We start from the raw sequence: 19,289 nt of genomic DNA on the forward strand, positions 1-19,289 counted from the left end.
ACCCCACACCCCTCACTGTAATACTCTGATATACCCCACACCCCTCAGTGTAATACTCTGATATACCCCACACCCCTCACTGTAATACTCTGATATACCCCACACCCTTCACTGTAACACTGATATACCCCACACCCCTCACTGTAATACTCTGATATACCCCACACCCCTCACTGTAACACTGATATACCCACACCCCTCAGTGTAATACTGATATACCCCACACCCCTCACTGTAACACTGATATACCCCACACCCCTCACTGTAATACTCTGATATACCCCACACCCCTCACTGTAACACTGATATACCCCACACCCCTCAGTGTAATACTGATATACCCCACACCCCTCAGTGTAATACTGATATACCCCACACCCCTCACTGTAATACTGATATACCCCACACCCCTCAGTGTAATACTCTGATATACCCCACACCCCTCACTGTAATACTCTGATATACCCCACACCCTTCACTGTAACACTGATATACCCCACACCCCTCACTGTAATACTCTGATATACCCCACACCCCTCACTGTAATACTCTGATATACCCCACACCCCTCACTGTAATACTCTGATATACCCCACACCCCTCACTGTAACACTGACATACCCCACACCCCTCACTGTAATACTCTGATATACCCCACACCCCTCACTGTAATACTCTGATATACCCCACACCCCTCACTGTAACACTCTGATATACCCCGCACCCCTCACTGTAATACTCTGATATACCCCACACCCCTCACTGTAACACTGATATACCCCACACCCCTCACTGTAATACTCTGATATACCCCGCACCCCTCACTGTAATACTGATATACCCCACACCCCTCACTGTAATACTCTGATATACCCCACACCCCTCACTGTAACACTCTGATATAGCGCCACACCCCTCACTGTAACACTCTGATATACCCCGCACCCCTCACTGTAACACTGACATACCCTGCACCCCTCACTGTAATACTCTGATATACCCCACACCCCTCACTGTAATACTCTGATATACCCCACACCCCTCACTGTAACACTCTGATATAGCGCCACACCCCTCAGTGTAATACTCTGATATACCCCGCACCCCTCAGTGTAATACTCTGATATACCCCACACCCCTCACTGTAATACTCTGATATACCCCACACCCCTCACTGTAACACTGATATACCCCACACCCCTCACTGTAACACTCTGATATACCCCGCATCCCTCAGTGTAATACTCTGATATACCCCGCACCCCTCACTGTAACACTCTGATATACCCCACACCCCTCACTGTAATACTCTGATATACCCCACACCCCTCACTGTAATACTCTGATATACCCCACACCCCTCACTGTAATACTCTGATATACCCCGCACCCCTCACTGTAATACTCTGATATACCCCACACCCCTCACTGTAACACTCTGATATACCCCACACCCCTCAGTGTAATACTCTGATATACCCCACACCCCTCACTGTAATACTCTGATATACCCCACACCCCTCAGTGTAATACTCTGATATACCCCGCACCCCTCACTGTAACACTCTGATATACCCCACACCCCTCAGTGTAATACTCTGATATACCCCACACCCCTCACTGTAACACTGATATACCCCACACCCCTCACTGTAACACTCTGATATACCCCACACCCCTCACTGTAATACTCTGATATACCCCGCACCCCTCACTGTAATACTCTGATATACCCCGCACCCCTCACTGTAATACTCTGATATACCCCACACCCCTCACTGTAACACTGATATACCCTGCACCCCTCACTGTAATACTCTGATATACCCCACACCCCTCACTGTAATACTCTGATATACCCCACACCCCTCAGTGTAATACTCTGATATACCCCACACCCCTCACTGTAATACTCTGATATACCCCACACCCCTCACTGTAATACTCTGATATACCCCGCACCCCTCACTGTAATACTCTGATATACCCCACACCCCTCACTGTAATACTCTGATATACCCCACACCCCTCACTGTAACACTCTGATATACCCCACACCCCTCACTGTAACACTCTGATATACCCCACACCCCTCACTGTAACACTGATATACCCCACACCCCTCAGTGTAACACTCTGATATACCCCACACCCCTCACTGTAACACTGATATACCCCACACCCCTCAGTGTAACACTCTGATATACCCCACACCCCTCAGTGTAATACTCTGATATACCCCACACCCCTCAGTGTAATACTCTGATATACCCCGCACCCCTCACTGTAATACTCTGATATACCCCACACCCCTCACTGTAATACTCTGATATACCCCACACCCTCACTGTAATACTCTGATATACCCCACACCCCTCACTGTAATACTCTGATATACCCCACACCCCTCACTGTAACACTCTGATATACCCCACACCCCTCACTGTAACACTGATATACCCACACCCCTCACTGTAACACTGATATACCCCACACCCCTCACTGTAATACTCTGATATACCCCACACCCCTCACTGTAATACTCTGATATACCCCGCACCCCTCACTGTAACACTGATATACCCCACACCCCTCACTGTAACACTGATATACCCCACACCCCTCACTGTAACACTGACATACCCCACACCCCTCACTGTAATACTCTGATATACCCCGCACCCCTCACTGTAACACTGATATACCCCACACCCCTCACTGTAATACTCTGATATACCCACACCCCTCACTGTAACACTGATATACCCACACCCCTCACTGTAATACTCTGATATACCCCACACCCCTCAGTGTAATACTCTGATATACCCCACACCCCTCACTGTAATACTCTGATATACCCCACACCCTTCACTGTAACACTGATATACCCCACACCCCTCACTGTAATACTCTGATATACCCCACACCCCTCACTGTAACACTGATATACCCCACACCCCTCAGTGTAATACTGATATACCCCACACCCCTCACTGTAACACTGATATACCCCACACCCCTCACTGTAATACTCTGATATACCCCACACCCCTCACTGTAACACTGATATACCCCACACCCCTCAGTGTAATACTGATATACCCCACACCCCTCAGTGTAATACTGATATACCCCACACCCCTCACTGTAATACTGATATACCCCACACCCCTCAGTGTAATACTCTGATATACCCCACACCCCTCACTGTAATACTCTGATATACCCCACACCCTTCACTGTAACACTGATATACCCCACACCCCTCACTGTAATACTCTGATATACCCCACACCCCTCACTGTAATACTCTGATATACCCCACACCCCTCACTGTAATACTCTGATATACCCCACACCCCTCACTGTAACACTGACATACCCCACACCCCTCACTGTAATACTCTGATATACCCCACACCCCTCACTGTAATACTCTGATATACCCACACCCTCACTGTAACACTGACATACCCCACACCCCTCACTGTAATACTCTGATATACCCCGCACCCCTCACTGTAATACTCTGATATACCCCACACCCCTCACTGTAACACTGACATACCCCACACCCCTCACTGTAATACTCTGATATACCCACACCCCTCACTGTACTACTCTGATATACCCCACACCCCTCACTGTAACACTGACATACCCCACACCCCTCACTGTAATACTCTGATATACCCCGCACCCCTCACTGTAATACTGATATACCCCACACCCCTCACTGTAACACTGACATACCCCACACCCCTCACTGTAACACTCCGATATACCCCACACCCCTCACTGTAACACTGACATACCCCACACCCCTCACTGTAATACTCTGATATACCCCACACCCCTCACTGTAACACTCTGATATACCCCACACCCCTCACTGTAATACTGATATACCCCACACCCCTCACTGTAACACTCTGATATACCCCACACCCCACACTGTAACACTCTGATATACCCCACACCCCTCACTGTAATACTCTGATATACCCCACACCCCTCACTGTAACACTGACATACCCCACACCCCTCACTGTAATACTCTGATATACCCCACACCCCTCACTGTAACACTCTGATATACCCCACACCCCTCACTGTAATACTGATATACCCCACACCCCTCACTGTAACACTGATATACCCCACACCCCTCACTGTAACACTGATATACCCCACACCCCTCACTGTAATACTCTGATATACCCCACACCCCTCACTGTAATACTCTGATATACCCCACACCCCTCACTGTAATACTCTGATATACCCCGCACCCCTCACTGTAATACTCTGATATACCCCACACCCCTCACTGTAATACTGACATACCCCACACCCCTCACTGTAACACTGATATACCCCACACCCCTCACTGTAACACTGATATACCCCACACCCCTCACTGTAATACTCTGATATACCCCACACCCCTCACTGTAACACACTGATATACCCCACACCCCTCACTGTATCACTGATATACCCCACACCCCTCACTGTAATACTCTGATATACCCCACACCCCTCACTGTAACACTCTGATATACCCCACACCCCTCACTGTAATACTCTGATATACCCCACACCCCTCACTGTAATACTCTGATATACCCCACACCCCTCACTGTAATACTCTGATATACCCCACACCCCTCACTGTAACACTGATATACCCCACACCCCTCACTGTAATACTCTGATATACCCCACACCCCTCACTGTAACACTCTGATATACCCCACACCCCTCACTGTAACACACTGATATACCCCACACCCCTCACTGTAACACTGATATACCCCACACCCCTCACTGTAACACTCTGATATACCCCACACCCTTCACTGTAACACTCTGATATACCCCACACCCCTCACTGTAACACTGATATACCCCACACCCCTCACTGTAACACTCTGATATACCCCACACCCTTCACTGTAACACTCTGATATACCCCGCACCCTTCACTGTAACACTGATATACCCCACACCCCTCACTGTAACACTCTGATATACCCCACACCCTTCACTGTAACACTCTGATATACCCCACACCCCTCACTGTAATACTCTGATATACCCCACACCCCTCACTGTAACACTCTGATATACCCCACACCCTTCACTGTAACACTCTGATATACCCCACACCCCTCACTGTAATACTCTGATATACCCCACACCCCTCACTGTAACACTGATATACCCCACACCCCTCACTGTAACACTCTGATATACCCCGCACCCTTCACTGTAACACTGATATACCCCACACCCCTCACTGTAACACTCTGATATACCCCGCACCCCTCACTGTAACACTGATATACCCCACACCCCTCACTGTAATACTCTGATATACCCCACACCCCTCACTGTAACACTCTGATATACCCCGCACCCCTCACTGTAACACTGATATACCCCACACCCCTCACTGTAATACTCTGATATACCCCACACCCCTCACTGTAATACTCTGATATACCCCACACCCCATCACTGTAACACTCTGATATACCCCGCACCCCTCACTGTAATACTCTGATATACCCCGCACCCCTCACTGTAACACACTGATATACCCCACACCCCTCACTGTAACACTCTGATATACCCCACACCCCTCACTGTAACACTCTGATATACCCCACACCCCTCACTGTAATACTCTGATATACCCCACACCCCTCACTGTAACACTCTGATATACCCCGCACCCCTCACTGTAACACTCTGATATACCCCACACCCCTCACTGTAACACTCTGATATACCCCACACCCCTCACTGTAATACACTGATATACCCCACACCCCTCACTGTAATACTCTGATATACCCCACACCCCTCACTGTAATACTCTGATATACCCCACACCCCTCACTGTAACACTCTGATATACCCCACACCCCTCACTGTAACACTCTGATATACCCCACACCCCTCACTGTAATACTCTGATATACCCCACACCCCTCACTGTAATACTCTGATATACCCCACACCCCTCACTGTAATACTCTGATATACCCCACACCCCTCACTGTAATACTCTGATATACCCCGCACCCCTCACTGTAACACTCTGATATACCCCACACCCCTCACTGTAACACACTGATATACCCCACACCCCTCACTGTAACACTCAGATATACCCCACACCCCTCAGTGTAACACTGATATACCCCACACCCCTCACTGTAACACTGATATACCCCACACCCCTCACTGTAACACTCTGATATACCCCACACCCCTCACTGTAATACTCTGATATACCCCGCACCCCTCACTGTAATACTCTGATATACCCCACACCCCTCACTGTAACACTCTGATATACCCCACACCCCTCACTGTAACACTGATATACCCCACACCCCTCACTGTAATACTCTGATATACCCCACACCCCTCACTGTAATACTCTGATATACCCCACACCCCTCACTGTAATACTCTGATATACCCCACACCCCTCACTGTAACACTCTGATATACCCCACACCCCTCACTGTAATACTCTGATGAACCCCACACCCCTCACTGTAACACTGATATACCCCACACCCCTCAGTGTAATACTCTGATATACCCCACACCCCTCACTGTAATACTCTGATATACCCCACACCCCTCACTGTAACACTCTGATATACCCCGCACCCCTCACTGTAATACTCTGATATACCCCACACCCCTCACTGTAACACTCTGATATACCCCACACCCCTCACTGTAACACTCTGATATACCCCACACCCCTCACTGTAACACTCTGATATACCCCACACCCCTCACTGTAACACTCTGATATACCCCACACCCCTCACTGTAATACTCTGATATACCCCACACCCCTCACTGTAACACTCTGATATACCCCGCACCCCTCACTGTAACACTCTGATATACCCCACACCCCTCACTGTAACACTCTGATATACCCCACACCCCTCACTGTAATACTCTGATATACCCCACACCCCTCACTGTAATACTCTGATATACCCCACACCCCTCACTGTAACACTGATATACCCCACACCCCTCACTGTAATACTCTGATATACCCCACACCCCGCACTGTAACACTCTGATATACCCCACACCCCTCACTGTAATACTCTGATATACCCCACACCCCTCACTGTAATACTCTGATATACCCCAAACCCCTCACTGTAACACTCTGATATACCCCACACCCCTCACTGTAATACTCTGATATACCCCACACCCCTCACTGTAATACTCTGATATACCCCGCACCCCTCACTGTAACACTGATATACCCCACACCCCTCACTGTAATACTCTGATATACCCCGCACCCTTCACTGTAACACTGATATACCCCACACCCCTCACTGTAATACTCTGATATACCCCACACCCTTCACTGTAACACTCTGATATACCCCGCACCCCTCACTGTAACACTCTGATATACCCCGCACCCCTCACTGTAATACTCTGATATACCCCGCACCCCTCACTGTAACACTCTGATATACCCCACACCCCTCACTGTAATACTGATATACCCCACACCCCTCACTGTAATACTCTGATATACCTCACACCCCTCACTGTAACTCCCTCATTGCAGTTAGAGGGTTAAATTATGAGGATAGGTTGCATCGACTAGGCTTGTTATCCGTTACGTTTCGAAGGCTGAGGGTGATCTGATCGAGGTGTTTAAAATGATGAAGGGATTTGATTGCGTCGATCGAGAGAAACTATTTCCTCCAGTGGGGGAGACCAGAACAAAGAGATCGGATCTTAACATTCGAGCCAGGCCGTTAGGGAGCAAAATCAGGAAACACCTTTTCACACACAGATAGTGGAAATCTGGAACTCTCCCAAAGGCTGTAGATGTTGGGGGTCAATTGAATACACTTTCATTGGGTAAGGGTATCGAGGGATATGGGGCAAAGACAGCAAAATGGAGTTGAAGTACAGATCAGTCATTATCTCATTGAAGGTAGAGCAGGCTGGAGGGGCTGAATGGCTCGACTAGTGTGGGATACGCAGTGGGACATAATCCAAAGTCTTAGTTCAGTTGTGAGCATCGCAGAGGGTGCGAGAGATTCCCTGGGTGGGGATTAACCAGTTATAGAGCAGCAATGGCCGGTGTCAGCACCAGACTCGCATTCTCTAGCTCTCCATCCTGCTGTTGGGCGATTTCTGATTGGTGGTGGGGGCACAAAACAGGAAAAGAAATGGAGGAAAGATTCCCTAAACCTCCCTTCCCGCGCTTTGTTTCCTTTCCCGAAGACTCAATTCTTGTTTGGATGCCAGGCTCCATGGGTACCAACCCCCCTCCCCTTGTACCTCACCCAACGGGTGTGAATTTGGCTGCTGAGACTCGGGCTCTTTTGTCGAAGGCCTTCTATAAGATCAGGGACTGGTTTGCTTTAGCTCGCTGGTGCAGAGATTTAATCAGCAGGCTGTGGTGAGTTAGGCCGAGTGTGTGAGCACAGCGGGAGCTGGAAATTTACATTGATAAAATGCAAATTCAATTATGTGTTTCTTCCCAAATGAGATCAGTGCCTTCAGGAAGAGAGGTGGTCACCTCACTCTGCACCGATGCTAATTTAATCAGCTGCCTGTCTCCCAGGGCCTCTCACCCACCAGCAATCAGCTTATAGCAAAGCACATGTCCAACTGCATCCCAATGGCTCAATGCGCACAGCGCGATTGTGTCTCAGCAATTTGCCCACTGCTCTTAACCCTACATTTACTCAGTTACAAACTGGGTAAAAGTCTGGGCCTGTGCGCCCCCGCCCCCCCCCGTGTGTCTCAGTGTCAGCTCCTGTACATGTACAGCTTACAGCGGGTAAAAGGGGACGATTCACTCCTGTCTGGGACTGTACGGCCCGAGTGCAGAAAACCGATCATTTTGGGGGATGTGCCAGTGTTGAGGAATGGAACATTTTCACAATCCAGGTCAGGTACAGTGTGGGTTCGATGCACAATTAAACTCCCAGCCGTGTGAACATTTCCAGCTCACAATCAGCAGCCTGAGTGACCGCTTCCTGTGGGCTCTGGGACAGGAGCGGAAACCGGTGTTGGGACAGAAGCTGAAACCGGTGTTGGGACAGAAGCTGAAACCGGTGTTGGGACAGGAGCGGAAACCGGTGTTGGGACAGGAGCGGAAACCGGTGTTGGGACGGGAGCGGAAACCGGTGTTGGGACAGAAGCTGAAACCGGTGTTGGGACGGGAGCGGAAACCGGTGTTGGGACAGAAGCTGAAACCGGTGTTGGGCGGGAGCGGAAACCGGTGTTGGGACAGGAGCTGAAACCGGTGTTGGGACAGGAGCGGAAACCGGTGTTGGGACAGGAGCGGAAACCGGTGTTGGGACAGGAGCGGAAACCGGTGTTGGGACGGGAGCGGAAACCGGTGTTGGGACAGGAGCGGAAACCGGTGTTGGGACGGGAGCGGAAACCGGTGTTGGGACAGGAGCTGAAACCGGTGTTGGGACAGGAGCTGAAACCGGTGTTGGACAGGAGCTGAAACCGGTGTTGGGACAGGAGCGGAAACCGGTGTTGGGACAGGAGCGGAAACCGGTGTTGGGACAGGAGCTGAAACCGGTGTTGGGACAGGAGCTGAAACCGGTGTTGGGACAGGAGCGGAAACCGGTGTTGGGACAGGAGCGGAAACCGGTGTTGGGACAGGAGCTGAAACCGGTGTTGGGACAGAAGCTGAAACCGGTGTTGGGACAGAAGCTGAAACCGGTGTTGGGACAGAAGCGGAAACCGGTGTTGGGACAGAAGCTGAAACCGGTGTTGGGACAGAAGCTGAAACCGGTGTTGGGACAGAAGCGGAAACCGGTGTTGGGCGGGAGCGGAAACCGGTGTTGGGACAGGAGCGGAAACCGGTGTTGGGACAGGAGCGGAAACCGGTGTTGGGACAGGAGCTGAAACCGGTGTTGGGACAGGAGCGGAAACCGGTGTTGGGACAGGAGCTGAAACCGGTGTTGGGACGGGAGCGGAAACCGGTGTTGGGACAGGAGCGGAAACCGGTGTTGGGACAGGAGCGGAAACCGGTGTTGGGACAGAAGCGGAAACCGGTGTTGGGACAGGAGCTGAAACCGGTGTTGGGACAGAAGCTGAAACCGGTGTTGGGACAGGAGCGGAAACCGGTGTTGGGACAGGAGCTGAAACCGGTGTTGGGACAGGAGCGGAAACCGGTGTTGGGACGGGAGCTGAAACCGGTGTTGGGACAGAAGCTGAAACCGGTGTTGGGACAGGAGCTGAAACCGGTGTTGGGACAGGAGCTGAAACCGGTGTTGGGACAGGAGCTGAAACCGGTGTTGGGACAGAAGCGGAAACCGGTGTTGGGACAGGAGCGGAAACCGGTGTTGGGACAGGAGCTGAAACCGGTGTTGGGACAGGAGCGGAAACCGGTGTTGGGACAGGAGCTGAAACCGGTGTTGGGACAGGAGCTGAAACCGGTGTTGGGACAGAAGCTGAAACCGGTGTTGGGACAGGAGCTGAAACCGGTGTTGGGACAGGAGCTGAAACCGGTGTTGGGACAGGAGCTGAAACCGGTGTTGGGACAGAAGCTGAAACCGGTGTTGGGACAGGAGCTGAAACCGGTGTTGGGACGGGAGCTGAAACCGGTGTTGGGACGGGAGCTGAAACCGGTGTTGGGACAGGAGCTGAAACCGGTGTTGGGACAGGAGCTGAAACCGGTGTTGGGACGGGAGCTGAAACCGGTGTTGGGACAGAAGCGGAAACCGGTGTTGGGACAGGAGCGGAAACCGGTGTTGGGACAGGAGCGGAAACCGGTGTTGGGACAGGAGCTGAAACCGGTGTTGGGACAGAAGCTGAAACCGGTGTTGGGACAGGAGCTGAAACCGGTGTTGGGACAGGAGCGGAAACCGGTGTTGGGACAGGAGCGGAAACCGGTGTTGGGACAGGAGCTGAAACCGGTGTTGGGACAGAAGCGGAAACCGGTGTTGGGACAGGAGCTGAAACCGGTGTTGGGACAGAAGCTGAAACCGGTGTTGGGACGGGAGCGGAAACCGGTGTTGGGACAGGAGCGGAAACCGGTGTTGGGACAGAAGCTGAAACCGGTGTTGGGACAGGAGCGGAAACCGGTGTTGGGACAGAAGCGGAAACCGGTGTTGGGACAGAAGCTGAAACCGGTGTTGGGACAGAAGCTGAAACCGGTGTTGGGACAGGAGCGGAAACCGGTGTTGGGACAGAAGCTGAAACCGGTGTTGGGACAGAAGCTGAAACCGGTGTTGGGACAGAAGCTGAAACCGGTGTTGGGACAGGAGCGGAAACCGGTGTTGGGACAGAAGCTGAAACCGGTGTTGGGACAGGAGCGGAAACCGGTGTTGGGACAGGAGCTGAAACCGGTGTTGGGACAGGAGCGGAAACCGGTGTTGGGACAGGAGCTGAAACCGGTGTTGGGACAGGAGCTGAAACCGGTGTTGGACAGGAGCGGAAACCGGTGTTGGGACAGGAGCGGAAACCGGTGTTGGGACAGGAGCTGAAACCGGTGTTGGGACAGGAGCTGAAACCGGTGTTGGGACAGGAGCTGAAACCGGTGTTGGGACAGGAGCGGAAACCGGTGTTGGGACAGGAGCGGAAACCGGTGTTGGGACAGGAGCGGAAACCGGTGTTGGGACGGGAGCGGAAACCGGTGTTGGGACAGAAGCTGAAACCGGTGTTGGGACAGGAGCGGAAACCGGTGTTGGGACAGGAGCTGAAACCGGTGTTGGGACAGGAGCTGAAACCGGTGTTGGGACAGGAGCTGAAACCGGTGTTGGGACAGGAGCGGAAACCGGTGTTGGGACAGGAGCGGAAACCGGTGTTGGGACAGGAGCTGAAACCGGTGTTGGGACAGAAGCTGAAACCGGTGTTGGGACAGGAGCGGAAACCGGTGTTGGGACAGGAGCGGAAACCGGTGTTGGGACAGGAGCTGAAACCGGTGTTGGGACAGGAGCGGAAACCGGTGTTGGGACGGGAGCGGAAACCGGTGTTGGGACAGGAGCGGAAACCGGTGTTGGGACGGGAGCGGAAACCGGTGTTGGGACAGGAGCTGAAACCGGTGTTGGGACGGGAGCGGAAACCGGTGTTGGGACAGGAGCGGAAACCGGTGTTGGGACGGGAGCGGAAACCGGTGTTGGGACAGGAGCTGAAACCGGTGTTGGGACAGGAGCGGAAACCGGTGTTGGGACAGGAGCTGAAACCGGTGTTGGGACAGAAGCTGAAACCGGTGTTGGGACAGGAGCTGAAACCGGTGTTGGGACAGGAGCTGAAACCGGTGTTGGGACAGGAGCGGAAACCGGTGTTGGGACAGGAGCGGAAACCGGTGTTGGGACGGGAGCGGAAACCGGTGTTGGGACAGAAGCTGAAACCGGTGTTGGACAGGAGCTGAAACCGGTGTTGGGACGGGAGCGGAAACCGGTGTTGGGACAGGAGCGGAAACCGGTGTTGGACAGGAGCTGAAACCGGTGTTGGGACAGGAGCTGAAACCGGTGTTGGGACAGGAGCTGAAACCGGTGTTGGGACAGGAGCTGAAACCGGTGTTGGGACAGGAGCTGAAACCGGTGTTGGGACAGGAGCGGAAACCGGTGTTGGGACAGGAGCGGAAACCGGTGTTGGGACGGGAGCGGAAACCGGTGTTGGGACAGGAGCGGAAACCGGTGTTGGGACAGGAGCGGAAACCGGTGTTGGGACAGGAGCGGAAACCGGTGTTGGGACAGGAGCGGAAACCGGTGTTGGGACAGGAGCGGAAACCGGTGTTGGGACAGGAGCGGAAACCGGTGTTGGGACAGGAGCTGAAACCGGTGTTGGGACAGGAGCGGAAACCGGTGTTGGGACAGGAGCGGAAACCGGTGTTGGGACGGGAGCGGAAACCGGTGTTGGGACAGAAGCTGAAACCGGTGTTGGGACAGGAGCGGAAACCGGTGTTGGGACAGGAGCGGAAACCGGTGTTGGGACAGGAGCTGAAACCGGTGTTGGGACAGGAGCTGAAACCGGTGTTGGGACAGGAGCTGAAACCGGTGTTGGGACAGGAGCGGAAACCGGTGTTGGGACAGGAGCGGAAACCGGTGTTGGGACAGGAGCTGAAACCGGTGTTGGGACAGGAGCGGAAACCGGTGTTGGGACGGGAGCGGAAACCGGTGTTGGGACGGGAGCGGAAACCGGTGTTGGGACGGGAGCGGAAACCGGTGTTGGGACGGGAGGGGAAACCGGTGTTGGGACGGGAGCTGAAACCGGTGTTGGGACAGGAGCGGAAACCGGTGTTGGGACAGGAGCTGAAACCGGTGTTGGGACAGAAGCTGAAACCGGTGTTGGGACAGGAGCTGAAACCGGTGTTGGGACAGGAGCTGAAACCGGTGTTGGGACAGGAGCTGAAACCGGTGTTGGGACAGGAGCGGAAACCGGTGTTGGGACAGGAGCTGAAACCGGTGTTGGGACAGGAGCTGAAACCGGTGTTGGGACGGGAGCTGAAACCGGTGTTGGGACGGGAGCGGAAACCGGTGTTGGGACGGGAGCGGAAACCGGTGTTGGGACGGGAGCGGAAACCGGTGTTGGGACAGGAGCTGAAACCGGTGTTGGGACGGGAGCGGAAACCGGTGTTGGGACAGGAGCTGAAACCGGTGTTGGGACAGGAGCTGAAACCGGTGTTGGGACAGGAGCTGAAACCGGTGTTGGGACGGGAGCGGAAACCGGTGTTGGGACAGGAGCTGAAACCGGTGTTGGGACAGGAGCGGAAACCGGTGTTGGGACAGGAGCGGAAACCGGTGTTGGGACAGGAGCTGAAACCGGTGTTGGGACGGGAGCGGAAACCGGTGTTGGGACAGGAGCGGAAACCGGTGTTGGGACAGGAGCTGAAACCGGTGTTGGGACAGAAGCTGAAACCGGTGTTGGGACAGGAGCTGAAACCGGTGTTGGGACAGGAGCGGAAACCGGTGTTGGGACAGGAGCGGAAACCGGTGTTGGGACAGGAGCTGAAACCGGTGTTGGGACGGGAGCTGAAACCGGTGTTGGGACGGGAGCTGAAACCGGTGTTGGGACGGGAGCGGAAACCGGTGTTGGGACGGGAGCGGAAACCGGTGTTGGGACAGAAGCTGAAACCGGTGTTGGGACAGGAGCTGAAACCGGTGTTGGGACGGGAGCGGAAACCGGTGTTGGGACGGGAGCTGAAACCGGTGTTGGGACGGGAGCGGAAACCGGTGTTGGGACGGGAGCGGAAACCGGTGTTGGGACGGGAGCGGAAACCGGTGTTGGGACGGGAGCGGAAACCGGTGTTGGGACGGGAGCGGAAACCGGTGTTGGGACGGGAGCGGAAACCGGTGTTGGGACAGGAGCTGAAACCGGTGTTGGACAGGAGCGGAAACCGGTGTTGGACGGGAGCGGAAACCGGTGTTGGGACAGGAGCGGAAACCGGTGTTGGGACAGGAGCGGAAACCGGTGTTGGGACGGGAGCTGAAACCGGTGTTGGGACAGAAGCTGAAACCGGTGTTGGGACGGGAGCGGAAACCGGTGTTGGGACAGAAGCTGAAACCGGTGTTGGGACGGGAGCGGAAACCGGTGTTGGGACAGAAGCTGAAACCGGTGTTGGGACAGAAGCTGAAACCGGTGTTGGGACAGAAGCTGAAACCGGTGTTGGGACAGAAGCTGAAACCGGTGTTGGGACAGGAGCTGAAACCGGTGTTGGGACAGAAGCTGAAACCGGTGTTGGGACGGGAGCGGAAACCGGTGTTGGGACAGAAGCTGAAACCGGTGTTGGGACGGGAGCGGAAACCGGTGTTGGGACAGGAGCGGAAACCGGTGTTGGGACAGGAGCGGAAACCGGTGTTGGGACGGGAGCGGAAACCGGTGTTGGGACGGGAGCTGAAACCGGTGTTGGGACGGGAGCGGAAACCGGTGTTGGGACGGGAGCGGAAACCGGTGTTGCGACGGGAGCTGAAACCGGTGTTGGGACGGGAGCTGAAACCGGTGTTGGGACGGGAGCTGAAACCGGTGTTGGACAGGAGCGGAAACCGGTGTTGGACAGGAGCGGAAACCGGTGTTGGGACAGGAGCTGAAACCGGTGTTGGGACAGGAGCTGAAACCGGTGTTGGGACAGGAGCTGAAACCGGTGTTGGGACAGGAGCTGAAACCGGTGTTGGGACAGGAGCTGAAACCGGTGTTGGGACAGGAGCTGAAACCGGTGTTGGGACAGAAGCTGAAACCGGTGTTGGGACGGGAGCTGAAACCGGTGTTGGGACAGGAGCGGAAACCGGTGTTGGGACAGAAGCTGAAACCGGTGTTGGGACAGAAGCTGAAACCGGTGTTGGGACGGGAGCGGAAACCGGTGTTGGGACGGGAGCTGAAACCGGTGTTGGGACGGGAGCGGAAACCGGTGTTGGGACGGGAGCGGAAACCGGTGTTGGGACAGGAGCTGAAACCGGTGTTGGGACGGGAGCGGAAACCGGTGTTGGGACAGGAGCGGAAACCGGTGTTGGGACAGGAGCGGAAACCGGTGTTGGGACGGGAGCTGAAACCGGTGTTGGGACAGAAGCTGAAACCGGTGTTGGGACGGGAGCGGAAACCGGTGTTGGGACAGAAGCTGAAACCGGTGTTGGGACGGGAGCGGAAACCGGTGTTGGGACAGAAGCTGAAACCGGTGTTGGGACAGAAGCTGAAACCGGTGTTGGGACAGAAGCTGAAACCGGTGTTGGGACAGAAGCTGAAACCGGTGTTGGGACAGGAGCTGAAACCGGTGTTGGGACAGAAGCTGAAACCGGTGTTGGGACGGGAGCGGAAACCGGTGTTGGGACAGAAGCTGAAACCGGTGTTGGGACGGGAGAGGAAACCGGTGTTGGGACAGGAGCGGAAACCGGTGTTGGGACAGGAGCGGAAACCGGTGTTGGGACGGGAGCGGAAACCGGTGTTGGGACGGGAGCTGAAACCGGTGTTGGGACGGGAGCGGAAACCGGTGTTGGGACGGGAGCGGAAACCGGTGTTGCGACGGGAGCTGAAACCGGTGTTGGGACGGGAGCTGAAACCGGTGTTGGGACGGGAGCTGAAACCGGTGTTGGACAGGAGCGGAAACCGGTGTTGGACAGGAGCGGAAACCGGTGTTGGGACAGGAGCTGAAACCGGTGTTGGGACAGGAGCTGAAACCGGTGTTGGGACAGGAGCTGAAACCGGTGTTGGGACAGGAGCTGAAACCGGTGTTGGGACAGGAGCTGAAACCGGTGTTGGGACAGGAGCTGAAACCGGTGTTGGGACAGAAGCTGAAACCGGTGTTGGGACGGGAGCTGAAACCGGTGTTGGGACAGGAGCGGAAACCGGTGTTGGGACAGAAGCTGAAACCGGTGTTGGGACAGAAGCTGAAACCGGTGTTGGGACGGGAGCGGAAACCGGTGTTGGGACGGGAGCTGAAACCGGTGTTGGGACGGGAGCGGAAACCGGTGTTGGGACGGGAGCGGAAACCGGTGTTGCGACGGGAGCTGAAACCGGTGTTGGGACGGGAGCTGAAACCGGTGTTGGGACGGGAGCTGAAACCGGTGTTGGACAGGAGCGGAAACCGGTGTTGGGACAGGAGCTGAAACCGGTGTTGGGACAGGAGCTGAAACCGGTGTTGGGACAGGAGCTGAAACCGGTGTTGGGACAGGAGCTGAAACCGGTGTTGGGACAGGAGCTGAAACCGGTGTTGGGACAGGAGCTGAAACCGGTGTTGGGACAGGAGCTGAAACCGGTGTTGGGACAGGAGCTGAAACCGGTGTTGGGACGGGAGCTGAAACCGGTGTTGGGACGGGAGCGGAAACCGGTGTTGGGACAGGAGCTGAAACCGGTGTTGGGACGGGAGCTGAAACCGGTGTTGGGACGGGAGCTGAAACCGGTGTTGGGACGGGAGCTGAAACCGGTGTTGGGACAGGAGCGGAAACCGGTGTTGGGACAGGAGCGGAAACCGGTGTTGGGACAGGAGCGGAAACCGGTGTTGGGACAGGAGCGGAAACCGGTGTTGGGACAGGAGCGGAAACCGGTGTTGGGACAGGAGCTGAAACCGGTGTTGGGACAGGAGCTGAAACCGGTGTTGGACAGGAGCGGAAACCGGTGTTGGGACAGGAGCTGAAACCGGTGTGGGACAGGAGCTGAAACCGGTGTGGGACAGGAGCTGAAACCGGTGTTGGACAGGAGCGGGTTTGACTGAAATGTAACGGAGGTCGGATCCCATCTCACCTCAGCCCCCGAAAAGTGGAAGTTCCGGCAAAGATTTTGAAGTTATCCAGATTTCACACCAGGGAAATGCCCCTCACCCCGCCTTTGCTGACCTGACTCCGGTTTCTCAATAACTCGGGAAATGGAGACTTGCTCCGTCCCCAGTGGCGAAGTATCGCTCATTGAGCCAAGCGGCCCAGAGAGTCTCGGTTTGAGGTGTGGTCTTGTTTGGGAAGCTTGAAGTGGATTGAGTTCCTGGGAGTGCAACAAGGTCCTGATTGCTGATTGAGCCACGTTGGATATTGGGACAAGGCTCGGCGGGAACGGAGAGCACTCAATGGACTGGCCGGGTAGGGGATGATATGTCTGCTCACACTCAGGTCATTTGATGATGGGAGAAAATTATATTACATACTGTGCCTGCTGAGGCATTAACCATGTTAAAACCACTTCAAGTTTAATTTAATTAAAAAATGTAATTACTTTTAAACTAAAAGCAAATTCGATCAGACAAAAGTTCAGAACAATGTGGCAGATTTGTTTTGGTAACAAGTTGGGAAGTGTCCGAGCTTCCTGGTTCTGGGATTAAACATTAACCTTTTCCATTAGGAGCGCGCTGCACGAACTGAACTCTCAGGAGATGGTCATGGAGTTATTCGGCAGAGTGTTGCATCGCAAAATACAGTAAACACTCATCCTCTCCCCAATTCACATTGCGGTGAGTGTTTATCACCAACCCTTGAGACTCAGGGAGAGCGGGGAGCCGGCGGGCGGGGTGGGTGGCAGAGAGCGCGGGGAAGGGGGGAGCCGGGGGTGGGAACAACCATGACGGTTCAGGATGTCATTCATGAACACAGAGTAGCAATTGCTGGAGTGGAATCGACTGTCAGCGGCCAAGGAACAGAGTCATGTTTATTCAGGGTAAGGGTCACTCACTGTAACTGTAAAGAATCAAAGAGGGAGCTTTACTCTGTATCTAACCCGTGCTGTACCTGCCCTGGGAGTGTTTGATGGGACAGTGTAGAGGAAGCTTTACTCTGTATCTAACCCGTGCTGTACCTGCCCTGGGAGTGTTTGATGGGACAGTGTAGAGGAAGCTTTACTCTGTATCTAACCCGTGCTGTACCTGCCCTGGGAGTGTTTGATGGGGACAGTGTAGAGGGAGCTTTACTCTGTATCTAACCTGTGCTGTACCTACCCTGGGAGTGTTTGATGGGACAGTGTAGAGGGAGCTTGACTCTGTATCTAACCCGTGCTGTACCTGCCCTGGGAGTGTTTGATGGGACAGTGTAGAGGGAGCTTTACTCTGTATCTAACCCGTGCTGTACCTGCCCTGGGAGTGTTTGATGGGACAGTGTAGAGGGAGCTTTACTCTGTATCTAACCCGTGCTGTACCTGCCCTGGGAGTGTTTGATGGGACAGTGTAGAGGGAGCTTTACTCTGTATCTAACCTGTGCTGTACCTGCCCTGGGAGTGTTTGATGGGACAGTGTAGAGGGAGCTTTACTCTGTATCTAACCCGTGCTGTACCTGCCCTGGGAGTGTTTGATGGGACAGTGTAGAGGGAGCTTTACTCTGTATCTAACCCCGTGCTGTACCTGCCCTGGGAGTGTTTGATGGGACAGTGTAGAGGGAGATTTACTCTGTATCTAACCTGTGTTGTACCTGCCCTGGGAGTACTTGATGAAAGAAAGACTTGCATTTATATAGCGCCTTTCACGACCACCGGACACCCTAAAGCGCTTTACAGCTTTTTGAAGTGTAGTCGCTGTTGTAATGTAGTAAACGCAGCAGTCAATTTGCACACAGCAAGCTCCCACAAACAGCGTTGTGATAATGATCAGATAATCTGTTTCTGTTATGTTGATTGAGGGATAAATATTGGCCCAGGAGTCCGCTCCTCTTCTTTGAAATAGTGCCATGGGATCTTTTACGTCCACCTGAGAGGGCAGACGGGGCCTCGGTTTAATGTCTCATCCGAAAGACGGCACCTCCGACAGTGCAGCACTCCCTCAGCACTGCACTGGGAGTGTCAGCCGAGAATTTTGTGCTCAAGTCTTTGGAGTGGAACTTGAACCCACA

At 53.9% G+C, this 19,289-nt stretch overlaps 1 protein-coding gene across 3 annotated transcripts in view; it reads right to left on the bottom strand.

The window, feature by feature from the left end:
• Positions 1-19,289, bottom strand: part of LOC147096631 (estrogen-related receptor gamma-like) — a 62,841-nt gene that overhangs the window by 30,796 nt on the left and 12,756 nt on the right. The window contains exon 1 of one of the 3 annotated variants that reach the window (XM_085973176.1): positions 17,322-17,559. The exons of 1 other annotated variant lie outside the window; for it this stretch is intronic. In XM_085973176.1, the coding sequence (XP_085829302.1) occupies positions 17,322-17,391 (70 nt within the window). In that variant the 5' untranslated portion in view covers positions 17,392-17,559. Of the gene's footprint in view, positions 1-17,229; positions 17,560-19,289 lie in introns of those variants that run through there. One more of the 3 variants, XM_085973177.1, reaches the window with a different exon arrangement.

Source organism: Somniosus microcephalus, chromosome 34, assembly GCF_052327205.1.
Source record: "Somniosus microcephalus isolate GS21.2 chromosome 34, FLI_Smic_1.0, whole genome shotgun sequence".
Taxonomy (NCBI): Eukaryota; Metazoa; Chordata; class Chondrichthyes; order Squaliformes; family Somniosidae; genus Somniosus; species Somniosus microcephalus.